At 44.2% G+C, this 18,977-nt stretch overlaps 4 protein-coding genes across 4 annotated transcripts; 1 reads left to right on the forward strand and 3 right to left on the reverse strand.

Annotated features, from left to right (window-relative positions):
• Window positions 1-205: 205 nt before the first annotated feature.
• On the reverse strand, window positions 206-6,956 carry LOC128299020 (uncharacterized). Its single transcript, XM_053034854.1, has 7 exons — window positions 6,255-6,956; window positions 5,850-5,999; window positions 4,076-5,782; window positions 1,440-1,694; window positions 643-1,374; window positions 473-578; window positions 206-396 (listed from the first exon to the last, which is right to left on the reverse strand). The coding sequence occupies exons 1-7, from the start codon at window positions 6,954-6,956 to the stop codon at window positions 206-208; spliced, it is 3,843 nt and encodes a 1,280-aa protein (XP_052890814.1).
• Window positions 6,957-7,959: 1,003 nt separating this feature from the next.
• Window positions 7,960-10,849, reverse strand: LOC128310296 (uncharacterized). Its single transcript, XM_053046901.1, has 3 exons — window positions 10,154-10,849; window positions 9,860-10,009; window positions 7,960-9,758 (listed from the first exon to the last, which is right to left on the reverse strand). The coding sequence occupies exons 1-3, from the start codon at window positions 10,847-10,849 to the stop codon at window positions 8,052-8,054; spliced, it is 2,553 nt and encodes an 850-aa protein (XP_052902861.1). The 3' UTR covers window positions 7,960-8,051.
• A 1,285-nt stretch (window positions 10,850-12,134) lies between these two features.
• LOC128305491 (ELAV-like protein 4) lies at window positions 12,135-16,452 on the forward strand. The gene is made up of 2 exons (XM_053042964.1): window positions 12,135-12,583; window positions 12,723-16,452. Exons 1-2 carry the CDS (start codon window positions 12,193-12,195, stop codon window positions 13,607-13,609), a joined length of 1,278 nt encoding a protein of 425 aa, XP_052898924.1. The 5' UTR covers window positions 12,135-12,192; the 3' UTR covers window positions 13,610-16,452.
• Window positions 15,258-18,959, reverse strand: LOC128305498 (protein Fer3). The gene is made up of 2 exons (XM_053042977.1): window positions 18,842-18,959; window positions 15,258-16,092 (listed from the first exon to the last, which is right to left on the reverse strand). Exons 1-2 carry the CDS (start codon window positions 18,957-18,959, stop codon window positions 15,368-15,370), a joined length of 843 nt encoding a protein of 280 aa, XP_052898937.1. The 3' UTR covers window positions 15,258-15,367.
• Window positions 18,960-18,977: the final 18 nt, after the last annotated feature.

Genomic DNA, 18,977 nt, shown 5'->3' on the forward strand with positions numbered 1-18,977 from the left:
TTGCATACATTTACAGCAGTCCATCAGTATCACAACACTCCATAAATCAAAAAGCATTTGCCACAAGTCGGCATGCGGTTTTTTTCTAAATATTTAATGTCTTTATTATCATGCCAGACGATTTTGTTAACGTCTCTAGCTTCCTGGGCACGCGGCAAACTAGTCACATCCAGCCGTTGGATGACGTTTCTTTTAATCCCTGTGTTTAATCTAAGTAACCACTTAAATCAAACTCCGTTAGTAGCGCTGGCAAGACACTGACATAACGCGGGTTGTCAAAGAGATCGCGACGACATGCTTCACTGCGTTCGCCTTCTCCCAAAAGGAGATCCATGTCTGTTTCTCCCGCCCGTTCCATCATCGCAATTGGCATCTGTTGGAAAACGGCATTGACACCTGTTGCGAAATGAGACGTTATACTTGTTTGGTAAACATTCTTATCGCATCGTGCGTTATCACCATATCTACTTACGATGGAATCCTTTGCGAATGATCTCCACGTGGATGTCTGGAAGGGAAGGTATCGTTCCGGTGTAGTACAGTTGTTCCAAGGTAGAGTGAAGCGTGGTGTGATATAGCTGTAGAGTGGGGAGTTTGTACTAGCTGCGAATTGAACTGAACAGCGATAAAACAAATACCCACCTGTATTAAATTCGGTAAGTGTGCAATACGAACTTCCGGTTGTAGTGAACCGTACAGGAAGAAATTAAGATCCACCCCCGGTGAACCATAAAATGCAAGCTGATAATCTAGCAACAGTACATCTTTCACTCCAGTTCCGTCGCCATATGAGAACATCATGTTGTTTAGCCATATATCGTTGTGATTCAGCACGTTAAAGCAATTCTCCTCTCTGCGATAGACATCACACCCGTAAGGAATGATCTTGTCGTGAAGCTTTTGCAGCTTTCGCTGTATCTGATCCCATCGTCCATCCTCGTTCCATTGTGCTACTAGGCGCATCACCTGCCGAACGCATCGCCGATAGTATGGTAGAAATGTCTGCTTCTTGGGATCCTCAGAAATGCATCCTTCCATCGTGAGATCGAACAGTGCGGGTTCCTCTTCGTATACCATCCGCGAGCAGGCGTGCAGTTTGGCGAGCTTTACAATTACCAACCGTGCATGGTCTAAATCTAATCCGTACCGACGATCAACCATTTTGAAACCCTGCTCGCACGCATCTTCAAACACGAGCATCTGCTTGGGAATGGTGGCAGTGCTTAAACAATGTGGCGAAATGACCGAATCATCACCCATTGATCTCAAAAGTTTGTAGATCTTGGGAATGATCTGTCCATAAATCACGATCTCCCTAGGATAGATGCTGTTCTCTTGCATGACTTTTTGTTGAAGATCTCCCGATGGCATCGCCTGGAAGCGTATTAAATAAAATAGAACTTTAAACAATTCTACCACTGGAAATGGCAAAAACATGCCTTGAGAATAATGCTCGTCTTCACAGACACATCAGTATCGTAATGTAGCGACACACGGTACATTTCACTCGCGTAATTATCTCCCTTTTTTGTTGCAAAGTTAACCTCATAAGAAACAAGCCGCTTAAAACTGGTTCCATGCTGCTGTACCAGCAATTCCACCAACAGATCATTATTGATCCACTCGAAGTTAGCCATTTGCACAGGGGCGTGTAGAAGCACAGGTTCGCTAGCAAGCAAATCACTTCCGGAGATCTTTACCGTGCAACGACCGAAAGAGGAACTGGAGTGCCGTGGCGTTTTTTTTCTTTTCCCATAGTACTGATAACACTTCTAGACATTGTATACCGTTGTAATATGAGGCAAGCTGGTTGATAAAAATACACCCCTCTTAATTTTGAATCTGATAAGCACTGTTGGAATCGCAGCAAAGACCATGATCTTGAACTCATTTTTAGGACTCAATTGATGTTCAAATATTTGATGTAATGCAAACACTTACCGCCATTTTGAGACATAAATAAACAAACACTTATGTGGAGAGTAATTTTCATAAATATGTGCAACACTTCTTGGATCAAAGCGTCAAAATAATCCTATTAACGTCTACCAATATGCAATGATAAATTTATTTGCCAGTTTAACATTTTACCGCAAGATGTGTTTTAACCATTTTCTTTCAAGTGAGACTACTTCAGATAATATCGGTTGAAGTCTGACGCATCACGTGCTTTGCATGAAAAATGTGCTTGTAGTTTAATTCATGTCGTTGTAAAGGTAAGAAGTGTATAACTAAAGGACTTTAAAACAGTCTAATGATAATCAGTTAAAGGGTTAGCTAAAGGGATATATCGTTCCTACTTTTCCAAATATTACATCACGTATCATCTTTCAATTAGGTCTAAATTTATATACTTCATGGCGTGCTTATCGCATAAACGCACCGCTTAGTGTCCGATCAGCTCGCAAAGATTGCATTATCTGACGTAATACTTTTCCTCACTCCACGATATAAATTGCGCGTAGTAGCGCGTAACAACCAACATTTCAGTTCAGTTCTATTTCTCAGAGCGCGAACGTTCAGGCTTTACGCGAATCAACATGAGTGAATCAAGCTGGAAAACTGAGGAATATTTCAAGGACGTAATAATACGAAGTCTTAATCTGGACGACAATGCATCTTTTAAAATCACAAGCTTCAATATCAGTAAGGCGAATGAAAAAACGGCCGGCTATATGTCACTTATTCATCGGGTGTGCATCGAGGTAGCGTTTGGGGAAAGCCCCATCAAGTCTACAGCATTGTCTTATATTGTGAAGGAGAAATCAGAAACCGCATTTGGACACAAACTCGTCGAGCTTGTTTCTGCGTTTCCAAAAGAGTGCGAAGTGTACGAGAAGCTATTACCCGCATTTGAACACATATTTGACAAACATGAGTTAGTACGCTTCGGTCCAACAGTGTTTAAAACAACCAACGAATCTGTAATCGTTATGGAGGATCTAACGCGTAGCCAGTTTTACATGCGTGAACAAAGTTTTAATCTCCCAGTTACGGACATTAGAAGGATACTTCACAAGCTGGCAGCCTTCCATGCTGCATCTGTAATTTACAAAGAAAACAATGGAACATTTTCGGATCTCTTTTCCGAGGGCGTAATGTCAGAAAGAACCATCGATTTACTGAGTGGTTACAGCGAAACGTTATATACAGTGTTTCTGCAAAGTTTGCGCGAGCGAAACATCTCCGATGAGTACTTACGGCCACTGGTAAGTGTTGAAGATCTAGTTTACATTAACGGTTATATTATTCTTGGTTTACACATTTAATCACAGATGGCGCTGGATGGTCGATTACTAAAAGAATGTTGTAAGGTGCAGCGCACAGACCCGTCGGAATTTAACGTCCTAAATCATGATGATCTATGGCCAAATAATGTTATGTTCCATGAAGATGATCTACGTTTTGTAAGTAATATTAAATAAAATTCAATCTACCAATATTAAGATGTGTAATTACACAATAACTAACAAACAAACAACCTCGTGCAGTTGGATTTCCAAACAGCGTTCTATGGATCATTTGCATCAGATCTGCTGTACTTCTTCACAACATCTGCTGGAGAATTGATGTGTGACTCATTGGAGGAATTATTGAAATTTTACCATGACAGCTTAACAGAAGTACTCGAACGACTACATTATCATAAACTGATACCATCGTTCGCTGATTTGCTGGAGCAGATGAAACGGCGAGGTATTCTAATATTGCCTCCACTCTCGGAAGCCGTAGCCGTCACGATGGCTGGTTTAACGGAACCTTCGGACATGGAAATGATAACATCTGAGCAACCGGAGGGTGTTGCGTTACGACACCGTGTCTACAGTAATCCATCGTTCGTAGACCTTGTAGATCGTCTGCTACCACAGCTCTTCAAATTAGGATTGTTAAATAATTCAATGGATTCTTAGCACTAAGCAAAGACTCAATAAAAAGACGTGTAGTACTTTAGTTGAATAAAGGGGTTTTTTATTGATGAAACGTTTACTACTGATACCCGTATGACTCTTGTGGGTATAGGTGGGTTGTCAATCTAATGACAGCGTTACGTATTCGATCTTTGTAATTATTGGACCCGTTTGCAATTAGCCGCTAGTGGCGTCAGCAATCCACGTGATCGGAAGTAGGGCAACAGCTCCTTCATATGCTCCTTAAAACGATCGTTATCGAAGAGCAGCTGTTGAAATCTTTGTCCTGCTTCTGTCTGCACGATGGCTGCTTCCTGGGTGGCGTCTTCGCTCGGATCTGCCAACACGTACGGAAGATCAATCACGGTAGTTTTGATGGCCGCACTTAGACGGTTGTTGAAATCGATGTGAAGCCGTTGCAGCGTTGGCAATCGTTTGCTGTAACCGAGGAGCACTAAGTTATGGACCAGACGTTCCTGGTAGTATCGTAAAAAGTATGCCTGTTTCGAAAGCTTTACATCTCTCCGTGCAGAGGAAAACAGAAAGTGGATTATATCGAAAACAGGTGAGCCCCACGATGGAAACTGGTAATCGACCATTGCCACACGGTTCACCGTCTCTTCGTCATATGAGAACAGAATATTGTTCAGCCACGCGTCTCCATGATTCAGTACATTGAACCCATTCACGTCGATGGTCCAAGTGTCTACCAGCAATGTGTAGATCTGTCTAGAAACGATCTCTAGATCGTCGACGAAATCTTCAGCGAAATCCCAATCTCTCATATACTTGAACAAGCTGTCCAGTGAGGGAGCAAACATCGCATCTGTTTTAGACGCCATTTCCCGGTCCGTACTTGACTCGGTTAGATCCTTTGGCAGGGTGTTGCCAGACGCGCAATACACGGCTGATGCAGCATGGAACAGAGCCAGGTGATCGAGTACGGCCTCAACGTGAGCTTGATCTAATCCTTTCTGTCTATTAGCCATGCGGAACCCGCTAATCGTCAAATCTTCCAGTACGATCACATCCACCGGTAGTCCGACACGCGATGTATAGTAGCGTGGTCCAAGCTTTACCGATACTCCCTTGCTGCGGTACAGTGCCTCAAAGGCGGGTATGAGATGTTCGTACACATAGAGCTCTCTCGCGTGCATATCCTTGTCCAGTGCGTAAGAAGCCGCAATACCCTTTGGAGGTGCTTTGATGATGAGCGATAGTGTCTCCTCCGTGTCTGCATCCTTCCAGAGCAGACTCGCCTTGGCCGAGTATAGCGCTGATGCGTAACTGTCGCCCTTCTTAGCTGCAATAGTCACGTATACACTACGGACGATGCGTTTATTCTTCTCGTCGATGCCGAACTTAGAATCTACGATGTGCTCTATAAACTCTCGGTCCAAACAAAGCGGTAGTTCCAGAGACGGATCACATTCAATCCGCGCCGCACGTTGGGTTCCGATCTGCAGTAGATCAAACACTCCTCTGTCGTAGAAGAAGTCCAAGATTTGCTTCATTTGTTTCACATACACAGGGTTGTTGTACATTTTCAACTTGAAGGCAACTCCGGCATCTCCCTGATCCAACATCAAATCCATCGACGCATCGTCTGTTTTCTCCATCAAGCAAATAGGCAAAATGGAGAAACATACCATTAATCCGAATAGATGATGCGCTGTTATATCCGAGTGCAGTTCTTTTAGCAGTGGGATCTTGCCATTGTACCCAAGGAAATTAAAGCTGTAAACGAGTTGTTCGTGGTAGTATTGAACCATGTAGTTCATCTGCGATAGCTTCAAATCGCCGTTAACGGAGGTCAGAATGAAGTAGAGCAGATCGTGGGCTGGGGAGGACCAGAAGCTGAGCTGATAGTCGATCTGCAGCGATAAGAACGATAAGCTTAGCTTGAGAGCAAAAAAAAATTCCCTCCAGTCGAATACTTACCAGCAAGGTATCGTTCGGCTCACCATCCTCTTTGTAGTGAAACAGAACATTATTGCACCACATATCACCGTGATTGAGTACGTTGAATCCCGATGGATCGGCTCGGGTGATAAGTAAGAGGGAATCGAACAAATCCATACCCCAGTATTTCTGCGAAAAAGAGTCATTCGGAAAATTATATTAAAAAAGAAACACGTTTGAGTATGTTTTCTATGTATCGGCCTGTTAAATTCGCCTAAATGTATGCAATTATAGTTTAAATTGTCAGTTAAACTACAACTTAGAATATCCTAAATGGATTTGGACCAACAAGTGTTTGAACAGTTTCGTTACAATGTTCGTGCAATGTTTCATCAACGGAATCCATCAACGAAGTGGCACACTGTTCTCACAAATAATACGTACCATTAGATTGGCGTAGAATGCTTCTTTTTCGGACCATCCGCACATCATCTTCTGGAAGAAATCGGCTTGTCCTTTCTGAAACTGTTCAGTCATAGCGCGTCCTGCCTCCTTAAACATTCCCTCCTTAAACAGCTCACCGTACGAGCCACGTTGTTGTTGCAGAACAACGGAAGCAGCATGGAACTGTGCCATTCGTCGTAGCACAAGTTTTGTATGGTTCATGTCCACTCCCTGGCGTCGGTTAGCCATCGTAAATTGACGTTCGCGCAAGTCTTCCATCACAATCACATCGGTCGGTTCGGTGCTGTGCTTCAGACAGCGTGGACCAAATGACACACTTGTTCGACCACGCGCATGATACATGCCTTCCAAGGCGGGCAGTATGTCCGTGTACATGGCCATCTCCTTTGGGAACAGGTTCATCATTTTTATCATCTCATCGGATAGTCCAAGATTTGGAAGAGCTTTCACTATTAGCGAAACGTCCGTTTGACTATCACCATCATGCACTCGAACCGAAACTCGCACCCTATAGAGAATGGACGCATAATTATCACCAGCCTCCGTAGCCTTCCGAGCATCAAGATCGGTGATAGTGAAGGCACTGCTCGGGAGTTCCAACTTCACCGCAATAGCATCCACAAAGTATTCCTTTGTCATCCATTCCGGCACACTGGCATCAGCACTATTGGACGAGGTCATGGTTATTTCACGTTCACGTTTGTTTTTCTAATCTTCGCGAATGTTTTCACCAACGCTGTTTGAAGTTCCGATACGAAAACAGATCTGCGCAAACCTTGCCGCCGTGAGTGCAGATTAAATACTGTCCGGTTAGCGTGGGGAGCCTGCGCGAGTAACCAATAACCAAAAGTTATCTTTCTCAAACCGCGATAAGAAAGACGTTAAGATTGGACAGATGATTGAACCATACGATTGAAACGCACTGGGTATAGGGTCTACATAGCTTATTCCTGTTATTTTTAGTGAATTCCACACCATCAACACATCCAAGTTGATGTATTTATTAAAAAGTCATCCTAAGATGAACAGGTTGATGCGATGGCACATAAATTCGCGCGAGCGGAAGTATGCGTGCAACTACCGCGCGGTTTCGATTTCATCAAAGGCTGTATATATTGCTCACAAACATCGAAATTCCTTGTCGGGTTGACACACGACCGCCACACGTCAAGAATTCTCACGCAATCTACTTTATCTCTACCCGCCCTTTTGGTTTCGTCCACTAGTGTCCCAGTGGCTGCCGTAACCGTTCCAATCACACTTGTACCCATTTTCAGACCCCCGTCAAATTTCATTGCGATAAGATTTGCGGGCGTGTGCTAGCAAATACCTTATACGGAAACGTTAATGTTGATAAAGAAAAGCGCCAAATCAGGGTGTCTTCGATGGCGCACGTTCTTACATCCGTCGATAAAACGAAGGGTCGCAAGACGACGACTTGTTGCGCCTATATTCAGCTGGGGAGCAGAAGATTCGTTTCGCATTTGTCTCATTACATCATTTTGTTTAGCAGATGATCGAGGCGGCGACCACGCGAGGAATAAAGTTGAAAGTCATGCTGACGATGTGGTCCCACACGCTCGACGAAATTGAATGACGGCATTAGGTTAACGGAGGTTTGTGTTTAGAATTGTTTACCGCAAACATAAAATCGCACATCTACACACGAACGTTTATTGGCAACTAGCATTAAGCAACAAACAAACAAAAAGCGGTTTTATTGTACATTGCTGTTTCCATCATATTCGTCAATGTCAAGTGTGATGAGTTCGCGAGTTACAAGTTAACTTTTCGGGGTACGCCTCGATTCCGGAAGTAGGGTAGCAGCAGTTTCATTTGCGTCTTCAGCTCATCGTTGTCCAGGAGCAGCTTCTGGAAACGCTGCCCAGCATCGGTGTTGTTCTCGAGGGCCGTATCAAGCGACGCATCTTCCGTGTCCGGTACGAGGGCGAACGGTAGTACCAGCATCGTGTCGATCAATCCCAACATTAGATAGTCGTTAAAGTCAACGAGCAGCTGCTGCAGCGTTGGCAAACGTTTGCGGTATCCGAGCAGTACGAGATTCTCGACCAACTTTTCCTGATAGTAACGAAGGAAGTAGTTTAGCTTCGTTAACTTCAGCTCCAATTCGACGGAGGAGAATAGAAAGCTGTGCAAGTCAATCATCGGCGACGCCCAGCAGCACATCTGAAAGTCGAGCAGGGTAACCACGTCGGTTTCCGCGTTGGAGCTAAACATTATGTTGTTTATCCAAAGGTCACCATGGTTTAACACATTGAAGCGATCCTCCTGGGCGGTGATAATTCCGATTAGTTCATCGAAAGCATTCTTGGCCAGTTCCTTCACGTCGGCATGATGGTCCGCAGGCACAAAGTCCCAGTTCGCCATAAAGTCTACCAAACCATCCAGCATGGGTTGGAACAGTGGCTTGCCCAAATGTTGCAGGCTCTCCACCACTTTCGGTCCGTTGAAGTCACTGGACAGGGTATGTCCCTGGTCAACGAAAACGGCAGATGCGGCATGAAATTTAGCCAACTCTTCCAACACTAGCTCGGTGTGATGCTGATCCAAACCTGCACGACGATCAGCCATACGGTTGTTGCCATTATGCGAAAGATCTTCCAGCACCAGCACGTCAGCCGGTACACCTTCACACACCTTCAAACATCTTGGTCCGAGCAGCGCACTGACGCCCTTATCTTGATAGAGCTTCTCGAACGCGGGCAACAGGTCCCGGTACATCTGTATCTCTCGCGTCGAGAAGTTAAGATACGCCATGTGGTCCGCCAGTACGCCCTTCGGCGGTGCTTTTACAATCGTCGAAAAACTCTCAACGACGCCGGTACCTTGGTTCAGCACGTCGACCTTTGCGCGGTACAAAACCGAAGCGTAGTTATCGCCCTTCTTAGTGGCAAGTTCCAGGTGAATGTTTCGGATGAGACGGCGACTACCGGTGGGACAAGGGCCAAGTTTCGCATTCACTACGTCGTCGAAGAATTTCCCATCTAACCACAGCGGTAGATGGAGTGAGTGATCGCACGCGATACCGGCAGGACGCTGGTTGCCTTGCTGGTTTATGTCGAACGCGCCGGTATTGTAGAAGTACTCCAGGATTGGGATCATCTGCTCGACGTACGCGGCTCCGTTGTACATTTTCTGCTTGAACGCCGTCCCAGCGTCACCCTGATCGAGCATCAAATCGATGGAAGCGTTCTCTGTTTTCTCCATCACGCAAATGGGAAACACGGAAAAGGCGGTACTGAGACCGTACAATTGTCGCTCAATGAAATCCGAGTGTAGATCTTGCAACGAGGGACGCACCCCAGCATACTGGAGCAGGGTCAAGTTCTCGGTCAAATGCTGGAAATAGTAACAAATCAAGTGGTCTAGCTGGCGCAACTTCAAATTGGCGCGCACCGAGGAAAAGATGAAGTAGTGAAGGTCAATTACGGGGGAGCTCCACATGCACATCTGGAAGTCGACCTGCAATCAATTGGAAAGAGTTCTAGGATTAATCAAACCACTTGATTTTAAATCTGTGTTACGCTCGTTTGCAGTCGATAAAGCTTCCGGGCGCTACTTACAAGCGTTATTTCTTTGATCTTTTCGCCGTCATCGTACTGGAACATCATGTTGTTGCACCAAATGTCGCCGTGGTTTAGCACGTTAAACTTGGCCGGATCAGGTTTCGTGATGCGTAGCAATGCATCAAACATCTCCATACCCCAACGTTTCTGAACGTAGATAATGCGTCATGATCTATTACTATTGCAAGTGTTTTAAAATAGCTCCCTTCTATCTCGTCATCGGTCAAAACAAAATAAACGCGGAAACACACTAAATCGGGCAAACTATGATTAATCAACACTTGCACTTACCAGAAGCTCGGCATACAGTTTACCATTATTTGGCCACGTGCACATAGTTTCGTACATGAACACATCGTGCTGAGCCTGAAACTGCTCAAACATGGCGCGGTTCTTTTCTGAGTACATGCCCTCCTTAAACTTCGCGTCGTACGGTCCATTCCGTTCGTGGTAAACTGCCGAAGCTGCATGGAACTGAGCCAACCGACGGAGCAACGTGTGACAGTGCTCCAAATCGAGCCCCTTCTGCCGCACGGCCATCTGAAAGTTGCGATCCTTCAGATCCTCCATCACGATAATATCCGTCGGATCCGTGCAGTGCTTCAGACAGCGTGGTCCAAATGTAACCTGCACACCCTGCTCGCGGTAGAGCTGCTCGAATGCGGGCAAAATCTCAGTATACACGGCCATCTCCTTCGGGAAGACATTCAGTGCGGAGATCATTTCCTCGGAAAGGCCCAACCGCGGGAGAGCCTTCACGATCAGGGACACGATTCGTCGATCCGCGCCGGTGTTCCCCATCAGTACCGTTACTTTTACGCGGTACATGATCGATACGAAATTATCGCCCGCTTCCGTGGCCGGACGAACGTCTATCTGCTCGACGGTGAACTCGCTGTTCGATACGTTGAACGCTTTTGTAACCGCATCGATGAAAAAATCGTTTGTCATCCACTCCGGGATCGTGACGGGTTTCGACGACGACATCCTACAACGCACGATTAGATGCTGGGTAGATGGTGGACAGACAATCGAGAACCTTTTAAAAACCCGAACCGTTCTAGTCGGATGCTCGCACTTTACTAATTTCAAGTGCGGTGCTCGCCGTCGGCATTAATTCGCCTGCCCACGGCCTCCCGGAGATACGTTATCTATTTCGTGGAGTAGAAATCTTGGCTCGAAATCGGCAGTTATATTTTTAGCATTTTGACTAAAATAATTAATGAGGACAGCCTTGTTGTTGTCAACGCTGTTAACAATAGCAGGTTTCGAGAGATTTTTTTCTGCGTAAGTATTATGAGTTTGTTGGTAAACGAAGCGCTAGGGGGATTCGTAACGATCATTATAAATAACAATATCATTCAATTACGAATTACCGCCTAGATCGCCTAAACCTTGAACCCCAAAAATGCGGATAGTAAAAATTGAATCGTAGGCTAGATTAAATGTATTATGAGTTGTGATATGAAAATGATCTTCATGATAAACTATTGTCTTTAAACAACTTCGTACTGTTTATTTTAACAATCTCTGCTGTTTGCACATCTCAGTTTTGAAGCCGATCATCCAGAATAATAGTAATTCGCGATTTTGTACGTTTTTAAAAGCAAAGATCCGAAACTTCGAAGAAACTAATCCAGAAGAACTACTTAAAGATAGTGTCGTTATTAGTTTAGATTTCCACAAACATGTGGGTATTTATTCTGCAATACATTCGAACTGCACAAGATCGTTGATGCAGCTCCCAACGATCGTTGTTTTTTGATTTCAAAGCACAACAGTAGAGTGAGAACACAAATGGTTTAAATCCAACTTAAATTAATAAATGGAACCTGTGTAATATTTTCGATTTAGTGCGGTTATTTCAAACTGTATTCATTATTTAGCTTTTCTTTATTTTAAACAAACATGCTTTCGTCGCGGTTGGTGTTGGTTTTTGCTACGACCCTCTGAACTGCTAGACCACCACCTAAGCACTGCAATGTCAAACGCGTTGTTCGTTTTATCCGGGCTGTCGCGAATGGTTCGAGCAGTCGTTTCGCTTTTCAAACTCGAAATTCCTTCTCACTATGTAACGACAGCGGAAGCCGAATTCGGGCAGTTTTGTTTCTCACGAAACAAACGACAGATTACGGATAAACGAGGCATCGCTGTAAATAGCAAGTGTACCTTTTGTTTGCGGTCGTGCGCCACCGTACAATATTCGCTCGCATTGTATGACGAATCGTAGTGTTTTAGCGCGTTACCGAGTGGCAAACATAAATCCGCGGTGCTGAACGTAAATTGGCTGTTTTTAGTGGCGAGCTGTAAGCACGAAGTGCCGTGCGGCTATGGGCGATATACAGTGGCAGGCAGCAATGAACGAACCGTCGACGTCCCAACCGCAGGGACCGCGGTTAACCGAAAATGATCAACTGTTCGACGAATTGCTGGAAAACATTGTGTATGTAGGTAACCTGCCGAAAAACATCATGCTGACCGACCTGATCGAACTGTTCAAGTATGCCGGCCGGATCGAGCGCGTCGCCTGGTACGGTGAGCATCGCACGGACATCAACACGAAGGTTGCATTCGTACGCTTCCGGCATTCGCGGCACGCGAAGGAAGCGGCCAAATGGGACAGGATACGTTACCACGATTCGATCCTGATCGTGATGCAGATATTCAAGGACCAGTGGTTCGACATGAGCGTATCGATAATGGTGCGAAATATACGAGACGGTAGGTTTTTCCCATTTTACCCCATTACTAGCCAATAGTAAGAAGAAGCATCACTGCTGTCAAATTGGGTCCGGGGTGAAGAATTCGGTACCGGCTCACTCACGAACACACTGTGCCCTCCTTGCCGTTCTCATTGCAGACACAACCGACTGGCAGCTGTATGAAGCGTTCCGACGATTTGGCAAAATATACGGTATACTCATACCGACGCACGGTACCGCGTACGTGGGCTTCTATTACGAGGCAGAAACACAATGCGCCCTGGAGATGAACAACAACATGTTCAACGGGAACAGAATGCGGGTGGAAATGTTACGACGAAATCTGCCCCTGCAACAGATCGACATATTCGACATGTCCCGGAACGAGGTGCGACTGCTGCGTGACATGTTGCTCGAGGTGGACGAAAAGCTGGAACAGTTCTACTCGGCGTACGATGAAGCGTTCAACTACTCCTCAAAAGATTACCGCCGGTGGAAGCGAAAACGGCGTCGCGTTACTCCGCTGCTGAGCGATTCCAGTTCGTCGTCGGAGAGCAGCTCGTCCAGCGTGTCGGAAATGTCGAACCGGAGTGCGAACGAGGTGCGGCGCATAACGTGCGGCTCGAACGAAGAGAACCGCTGCCTCGGCATCTTCGGCATGAACCCGGACACGACGGAAAAAACGCTAATGAAGCTGTTTTCCCGGTACGGGCACGTCAAAGACATCAAGCTGATATACGACGGCAAAACGAATGTGTCCCGCGGGTACTCGTTCATCTATTTTAAGCATGCCAGCGATTCCCGTCGAGCGCAACGGAAACTCAACGGTACGATGCTCGAAGGACGTAAGGTGCGGGTTGATTTCAGTCGCAGCAAACCGCACGAACCGCGGGCCGATCGACGCAAACGGGTGTCACCGACTGCTACTGCTGCGGCCGCCGCTTCGACCAGTGCCGATCGTTGCTGCCATCGCCGGCACGGCACCACTCATCATAAGAAGCGCAAAAAGCGACGCGTTTGCTACTCCTCGTCGGATTCGGAGTAGTGCCTGTGACGCGTAGACTAAACTGGGCGCTATCGAACGGACTGAATCGATGTACATAGTTGGACTGGTGGACTGGACTTCCTTGTCCTTACTGAATATTTGCAGAGCAGAAAGACGAGATTCTCAAACTGTGCTCAACCTATTCCAGCTTGATTCTGATTAGTGTCCCCGAAGGATTTACACGAAATGGCGGCCACCACCATTTTTCTTACCCTTAAGTTGAACATTTTCTTTTCTTACATTTTTAGGACGTGAAGTCACCCTGAAGTTATCAAACATACCATTTTTGAGATTGGGGAAACTTTGCACTATCAAATTCTACAACGCTCGCGCATTTCATGATCAAATTCATCATTTCTTTCAACAAATTTCTCAAGATGCCGGTAACAAATATGAACGAGCTTCAAACAAACGATCGTCCGGTCAGTTGCAAAATACTTTCAACTTCACAGTCAAACGCACAGACTGGCAGAACAGAACAGCTTCTATCAAGAACACTCGAGCAGTGGCCCGCAACAACACTCGTCTGTCCATATATAACCGTACATAATATTCTTTTCTTTTTTATTCGTTGTTTGTCATTTAGTTGAAACATTGAAAGTACATTTATTTGTTTGGATCGTTTGTGTAGCATCTTACCCCATTACGATGAATTTTTACTCCCCGCTTTGGCTCTTGACCAGTTTAATTATCAGAACTTTAAAAGAACTCGTAAATGAGAAGGAATGAACTCTGCATTACTCACCGTTATATATCGTTCAGTTATGGTATTGGGAAAGCGGAAGCAAAACAGGACAGCTTTATGTATGTATATAGAATATATATATACAATGTGTGCGAAAATCCGCGATACTAATGAAAGGAAAGGTTTAGAAGAACGTTGGAATTTACGATTCGATGAGATGTCACGTTTTGGTGCAAGTGTGTACACGCGTTCCGCGGCGTAGAGGAAAATTAGCTTACAGGAGGATCACAACCTTTTGTGATGGATTCGTGATGAAAAAAACAACAGCCCCAAAACATTACGCGCTAACATAGACTGGTGGGGAATGTTTTCTTTATCACTGTAAATGATAGGAGCGATGGAAATAGATAGCAAGGAGAAATTTATAAACAAAACAAACGAAGGAGAGGTCGAAAACCCATAAACTCTGTGCGGGGGGAAAGCATATCCTTCGGAGAGTTTTTAGGGATAGTAGTAGACCGGATAGATGAAATGCTTGCGAAAGAGCATTTGTTATGTACATTAGGTTTGTTGGAAGCCCTGCGCGAATGGTCGTGTATCATTTATTAGTTTTGTTTGTGATCGCCAAAAAATGTTGAAGTCCTTTTTCTCCTTTTTTTACTACATAATTAACGGTAGCAGGATGTAGTTTTAGACGTAGAACGGATCACGATCAACACAAGCTTGGAACAGTTGAGGGACTGCCAAAGTAAAATCACGAGTAACACAGCACACATGATAGTGATGAATCAAGCGAAACCTCATTGGCGATCGATCGATGAAGTGGCGGAACGTAAAACATAAAAAAACAATGAATAATAACTGCTGCGTTTCGCTGTGTGCAACAAAAAAGAGCGTATGTTTTGTTGGATATCGTCAGTCAACAGTCGTTCACTCCCGCCCGGTCAGTCAAATTCTAATACTGACCCTCCAACCAACACACCCAAACAATTCAGCATCAACAATATTGTTCCTCTTCAATTCAACTATCTGTTTCACCGATCGAGTCCTGCTGGGAGCTCACAACCACGCGCTCAAACTGCATGGTGTGGGACGGTTCCGGTACCGTATGCCGGGTGGTATTCGGTCCCATTGACCGTGCCGGTAGTGGCAGCCGCAGCGGCAACAGCGGCCGCAGCCACGGCGGCCCTTTGCAGCGAAGGGTGATGGTGCATGTGAGCCGTTGCCCCGGCTGCTGCAGACGCCGGTGTCGCCGACGATCCATGCAGGCTGTGATGTTGCTGTTGGTGATGAAGATGCGCATGATGGTGCGATGGTTGTTGCTGTTGCTGCTGCTGCTGCTGCTGCTGATGTTGTGATGAATGGTTGTTGTGTTGCTGCTGCGAATGGTTATGATGATGATGATGATGGTGGTGGTGTTGGTGGTGATGCGGTGTATGGTGTGCGGTCGCGGCCAACACACTCGGATACAGCTCGGGCGAACGGCCATCGTGCGTGGGTGTCCCGGTGAGCAACTCCGACATGAAGCCAATGTAGGTGATCGCTAGACGCAGTGTTTCGATGCGTGACAATCGCTTTTCGTATGCAAATGTCGGCACCTTGCGGCGCAGCTTGTCGAAGGCTTCGTTCAGGTTGAACATACGACGCCGCTCGCGTATGTTGGCTGCCCGGCGCTGTGCCATCGAAGCTACCCGGCGGCGGGTTTTCTTGTTCGACCCACTGGACGGTGCTGGCTGTGCTCCGCGCGGTGAGAGCCGTTGACTGACGAAGCTACCAACCTGCTGCCGGGGCCAGATAGCTAGCGCGGAATAGACAGAAGGAAAGAAATGTAACATCCGAAACTCAAGACTACACCACCATGCAGCCTTTCCTTCAAATTCCCTATCAAGTTTCAACCCACGGTACGATAAAACGATCCTCAATACCAAGATCAGCATCAAACAGCGATCCACACATGTTTTCTTTGTTGCTAAATTGCATCATCTCCAACCGTCCCACGAATGGTACAACGTTCAAACAGAGCAACCAGTTTGCGCATCATCCGCGCAGAGGATCCTGACGAAAGTCGGCGTTAGTGTACAATGAATATCAACATGTATGTATCCATGTATGAAAATACTGTTTCTAAATGACCATTAAACAATGTATAGAAATACGAACGAGAACCGTATGTGTAGCCGAGCGTGTTTCTTTTCCGTGATCAGTGCGCTGGAGATATTAATATTTGAATCAAACCGAAATCCCACACATACCATCCACTATCAATGCCGGAACTCGTCCGTTGTGCATGCGGCTTTCTTTTCAGCGGTTCGCAATGAGTCTATGCTATCAATATTTGAGTTCACCCACGGCTTCAAGAAACTTATTGCAAATGTCCTAGAGATGGATGTTTGCGCCTCAACCAAAGAAGATATCAATGGGATTCGCGCGACCACGCGATCAATCTAAAAACTTTGCTATCCGAAACATGTCCTCAACGAAATCAATTTCAGCCATTAACTTTAAATCCGTTGATGTGGTGTGAAGATACGCAGCGGTATGTAAACACATGACTTGTTTAATCTTTACGCGTTTTCATATAATGTTTTCCAAATTTACGTATTACCTTCAACTTCACCATCAAAAATTGGTATTAATGTTTCTTGTTTTTTAGTCTCATTTTACTTTTGGAATGATTTGTTCCGGTGCGGGAGCTGCTTTGTCATTTTTATGCGGGAACTAAACGGTAAGTACTGATCGCCTTGTTTCGAGATGGACTAACTTTTTTAGAAACTTTCCTGAAAACTGATGGACATTTAATTAAATGGAGCAAATTTATACTCTTCTGCCTTCCAAAACATTTGGTTCACCATCTTTACGTAAAAAGTTTGCAGATAAAAATTGAGGACGTTTTAAAACAGGCTTTGTTGTGCTTAAACTAGTTGAACACCACAAACAAACAAACAAATATTGAAGCTATATCTTAACATATCACTCAACATTTGTTCCTGAATGTCTTAATCCTAAACCTGTGGCTAAATTCGTGATAACAAAGTTATGTATTTATGGATTTTGAAATTCAATTTTCCTTCAATTCACCCTTCATTCATCCCTAGTTGAAGACCATTTGACTAAAAGTTTCTATTTTATTTTTTCATGTTCAATAATATGTGATAATACGTTTTTTATTAGCAAACCCTGAAAAAAGCCAAATATGAAAGAAAAGAAAATAATATAAGAAAAATACAAACAACTAAAATACAAAACAAAATATGTACAACAAGTAAAACGAATTAAAACATGAAGATTCAACAAATACATTTTCGTAATATTGTCTTTCTAATAAGTGGTAATATCATATTAGTGCGTCAAGTTGTTTGTATACATTGCAGAAGGTCTATTGAAATCATTAAACTAAATTCTGCGAAAGGTCTGACATACATATCATTAACAAAATTATTCTAAAAAATTCTCCAAAACCATATCATTTAAATATTCAGCTTCTTACACAAAGTAACTTTTTCAGTAAAGATTTATAAAACAAGAAAATTGAAGGCAATATTCTTCAACATTCTCTCTCTCTCTCTCTCTAACTGAATTAGTAAAAAGACTCTTTGATTCATGTTGATGCAATAACATTAAATTTAAACTAGTAAATGTATCAAAAATAAGTATGCACTTTTCTTATTTATGCAAAAAAAACAGTGAATGATAATGAAATCGACCCGTGTACGAACCGGAGCATCCGATCTGTATCGATAGTTTGAGGAATGCAAAATGCAACTCAAATCATTGACAGAATGCAAATAGTTCATAGGAATTAGGGACGAAAGTGGCAAGCAATAAACCAAGAGTAGCAATGAAACTCACTGGAAGTCCACATTTTTGGCAGATGAATGACATTCATCGCATCAAAAAGGATGCATTGATAACCTTTCGATGAGAAAAGGATGCACTAGAATGTATATTGTAGTTGCGATTACTCTAATCAGCTTTCCAAAAAGTTGATCATTGATAGTTTATAAGCTAGTTAAATAAGCTTTGATAATACTTCTATTCCCTTTAATTAAGTGGTCCAGTGGCAGTTCATGATATCTGTTAGATAATGCTGCAGGGTAGGTCCTATTTGCTATTCTTTTGCTATCTTGCTAGCAGCTCATGAAGTAGAAACTCATCTGTCTCTTCATCTGACGATAGACATTAGTTTGTGTTTTGCATTTGATTGAATTAATGAACTTAAAGTAAAGTTCTTACTTTCAGCCAGAACCTGAACTGATGGTAATGTAGAGTAAAATTGGATAAAAATTGGAAATGAGAACTCCTCAAGGATTGCTTCATAATTCGAATTGAATCTCAAATATCCTAAATTGAACTTTATCATCAGTATTTTCATTGGGCTTTGCCCAGCATTAGCTCCGTTTCATGCCAATCATTCGTCCTGACAATGAGAAAGCGATTAATTTCTTGGAATGCCTCTTATTGTATCACTCTTTGACGTGACATCACTTCACTAGTTATATTCACTTTATGCAAAAACTTCCACTGAGTAGTAAGAGAGGCATAGTTACCTAAGTCAGCACACGGAAATCCAGCCATCAGCTCCGGATAGTGTACCATCGGTGACGGGTTTTCCTGGCCCCAAATAGGCGTGAACGGTGCCACATCCGGCGGAAACGGTGGTTCCATCCTGTATGATATTGTTCC

Source organism: Anopheles moucheti, chromosome 2, assembly GCF_943734755.1.
Source record: "Anopheles moucheti chromosome 2, idAnoMoucSN_F20_07, whole genome shotgun sequence".
Lineage (NCBI taxonomy): Eukaryota > Metazoa > Arthropoda > Insecta > Diptera > Culicidae > Anopheles > Anopheles moucheti.